This window comes from Stegastes partitus, unplaced genomic scaffold (assembly GCF_000690725.1).
Source record: "Stegastes partitus isolate 25-593 unplaced genomic scaffold, Stegastes_partitus-1.0.2 Scaffold188, whole genome shotgun sequence".
Classification (NCBI taxonomy): Eukaryota; Metazoa; Chordata; class Actinopteri; family Pomacentridae; genus Stegastes; species Stegastes partitus.
This window is the reverse complement of record NW_007577919.1, coordinates 752,219-754,548: the sequence shown is the minus strand read 5'-3', so window position 1 is coordinate 754,548 and position 2,330 is coordinate 752,219. Positions and strand designations below refer to the sequence as shown.

Here is a 2,330-nt window from a genome sequence, read left to right as displayed (position 1 = left end):
AGACATTGAGTCCAAACACCTCCAGACCGACCTGATGAACGAGATCTTTACAAGTGGATGGAAACTTAATGTCTGACTGTAGATCCTCCTTAAACTGTCTGATACTCACTGTAGCCCATCCCCTGCAGGAAGTACTTAAAGGCTTCGGTCAGCTTCCCCGGCTGCAACACAACAACAACACAACAGGTTTGTTTCACTGAGCTGAAGCTGTGTTTAGTTCACCGTACAGCTGATTGTGTGTCTGTGTGTGTGTGTGTGTTACCTGTGTGAGCTGAGGGAGTCCACCAGAATCAGCCATCTGCATCACAGGAGAAACCAGGAATCAACAAACTGATGCACAACAAGTCGAAGTCTTGTGTTGTTTGTAACACTACAACACAACAACACACCCCTCAGTGTGACGTTGTGCGTCTCTGCGAGGTTGTTTCATGTCTGTTTTTCATCAATTTGCATCTCTTTGTGGTTGTTTTGTGTCTTCGTGGTTGGTTTTGTGTCGTTTTTCTCGATCTTTGTCTGTTTGTGGTGTTTTTGTATCGTAGTTGTGTTTCTGTCTGTTTGTGTTGGTTTTGTGTTTCTTTCTGGTTGTTGTCTGTCTCTGTGGTTGTGTCTGTTTTGTGTCTCTTTGAAGTCATTTTCTGTGTCTTTGTGGTTGGTTTTGTGTCTTCATGTTTGGTTTTGTGTCTCTTTTTTGGTCATTTTCTGTCTCTTTGTGGTGGCTTTGCGTGGTTGTGTCTGTTTCTGTTTCTTTTGTGTCTCTGTGGTGGATTTGTGTATCTTTGAGGTCATTTTGCATCTCTTTGTGGTTGTTTCGTGTTTTTTTGGTAAATTTTGTGTCTCTTTGTGGTTGTTTTGTGTCTTCGTCGTTGGTTTCTCGTCTTTTCTTGATAATTTTCTCTCTCTTTGTGGTGTTTTTGTGTCGTAGTTGTGTCTGTGTTAGTTTTGTGTCTCTTTGTGGTTGTTTTGCGTCTGTTTGTCGTCATTTTTAGTGTATTTGTGGTTGTTTCGTGTGTTCCTGATTGGTTTTGTGCTTTTTTTTTCATTTTGTGTCTCTGTGGTTGTGTTTGTGTCTGTTTCTTTCTGGTTCCTTTGTGTCTCCTTTTGGTTGTTTTGTGTCTTCGTGGTTGGTTTTGTGTCTCTTTTTGGTCATTTTCTGTCTCTATGTGGTGGTTTTGCGTCTCTTGCTTGTGCTCCTGTTGTCTGTCATTTGGACTCCTCTCTGGTTGACACATCTAGATATATTTCCTGTCTTGTGCTTTCTCCTTTAATTGAGATGTTGTTTCCACTCCAGCTCAGTTTCAGCCTGTAAACGATGCCGCAGTTAAAAATAAACGTGAAACTTCCGCTCGATCAATAAGTTCCGCAAGTAAGACTCATCGATCCGTCCTGCCGGGACTCCATCGGTCACCAGAGTGGATCCATTAAAGCAGCAGAACATCAGAGCGGCTTCATCACTGCTGACGACTGAAGCACCAGAGGGGTTTGATTCCTGAACGAACTCATGTGGGCGGATTTCTGCTACGTGTTGGTGGTGTTTCATACAGCTGGAGTACGAGTGACGGAGACGTTTTGATTAGTTGTTCCAGTGAGATGAAATAATCGACAGTTTTTTAGGATATTTGACTAAATGACGATGGTAGTTTCTTTGGTTTTTCATGTGTGATGTTCATTTTTTTCTGAGAAGTTAAAAGTAGAAACCAACTGAAGTCATGAACACTCTGGTTACCTTCAGGAAGGTGGTGTTGGTCGGGTCCAGTTTGGAGTTACACTCGACCTGGCAGACAGAAGCACAAACAGCAGGTTCAGTTTGATCAAATCTGCAGCAAAAACAAAAAAAAACAAACCTCCAGCGACTGAAACGGTTTAACTCAACAACCACCGAAGCCCTTATCCCTGATCCTCGGGCTAATTATAATATCATTATTTATAATTCCAGCAGCCGTCGGAGCTCCGTCGGCACGTCGAACGCTTTGCTGTGAGGATTTATTTTTGATGTGCGCTCATTCATTGATGATGCACTTTGAGCCGCAGCCAGAAGTAAACAGCAGAGAGTGGAAACGAATGGGAGGCATCAGGTTTGTATCAGTGACCCAGAAACCGCAGAGATGAGTCACTGCAGCTCTGCAGCGCAAACGCACAAACACACACACACACACACCGACACACACACACACATAGAGACACACACACACATTAGACAGATGTGCGTGACCGTGGACACACACTCTGCTGCTCTAATCTTTAATCCTTCACACAAAGTCGCACATTTTACCTCCCAAAACACGGCAAAACAACACAACTTAAATTCATGTTGGACGCGCTGAGTTTTAACT

General features: G+C 43.2%; 1 protein-coding gene across 1 annotated transcript in view; it reads right to left on the bottom strand.

Moving 5' to 3' along the window:
* ndrg4 (NDRG family member 4) overlaps positions 1 to 2,330 on the bottom strand; it is a 77,782-nt gene that overhangs the window by 4,352 nt on the left and 71,100 nt on the right. The window contains exons 12-14 of the mRNA XM_008280249.1: positions 1,724 to 1,771; positions 263 to 298; positions 110 to 161 (exon numbers count right to left, since the gene is read on the bottom strand). Coding sequence (XP_008278471.1) covers positions 110 to 161; positions 263 to 298; positions 1,724 to 1,771 — 136 coding nt within the window. The remainder of the gene's footprint in view (positions 1 to 109; positions 162 to 262; positions 299 to 1,723; positions 1,772 to 2,330) is intronic.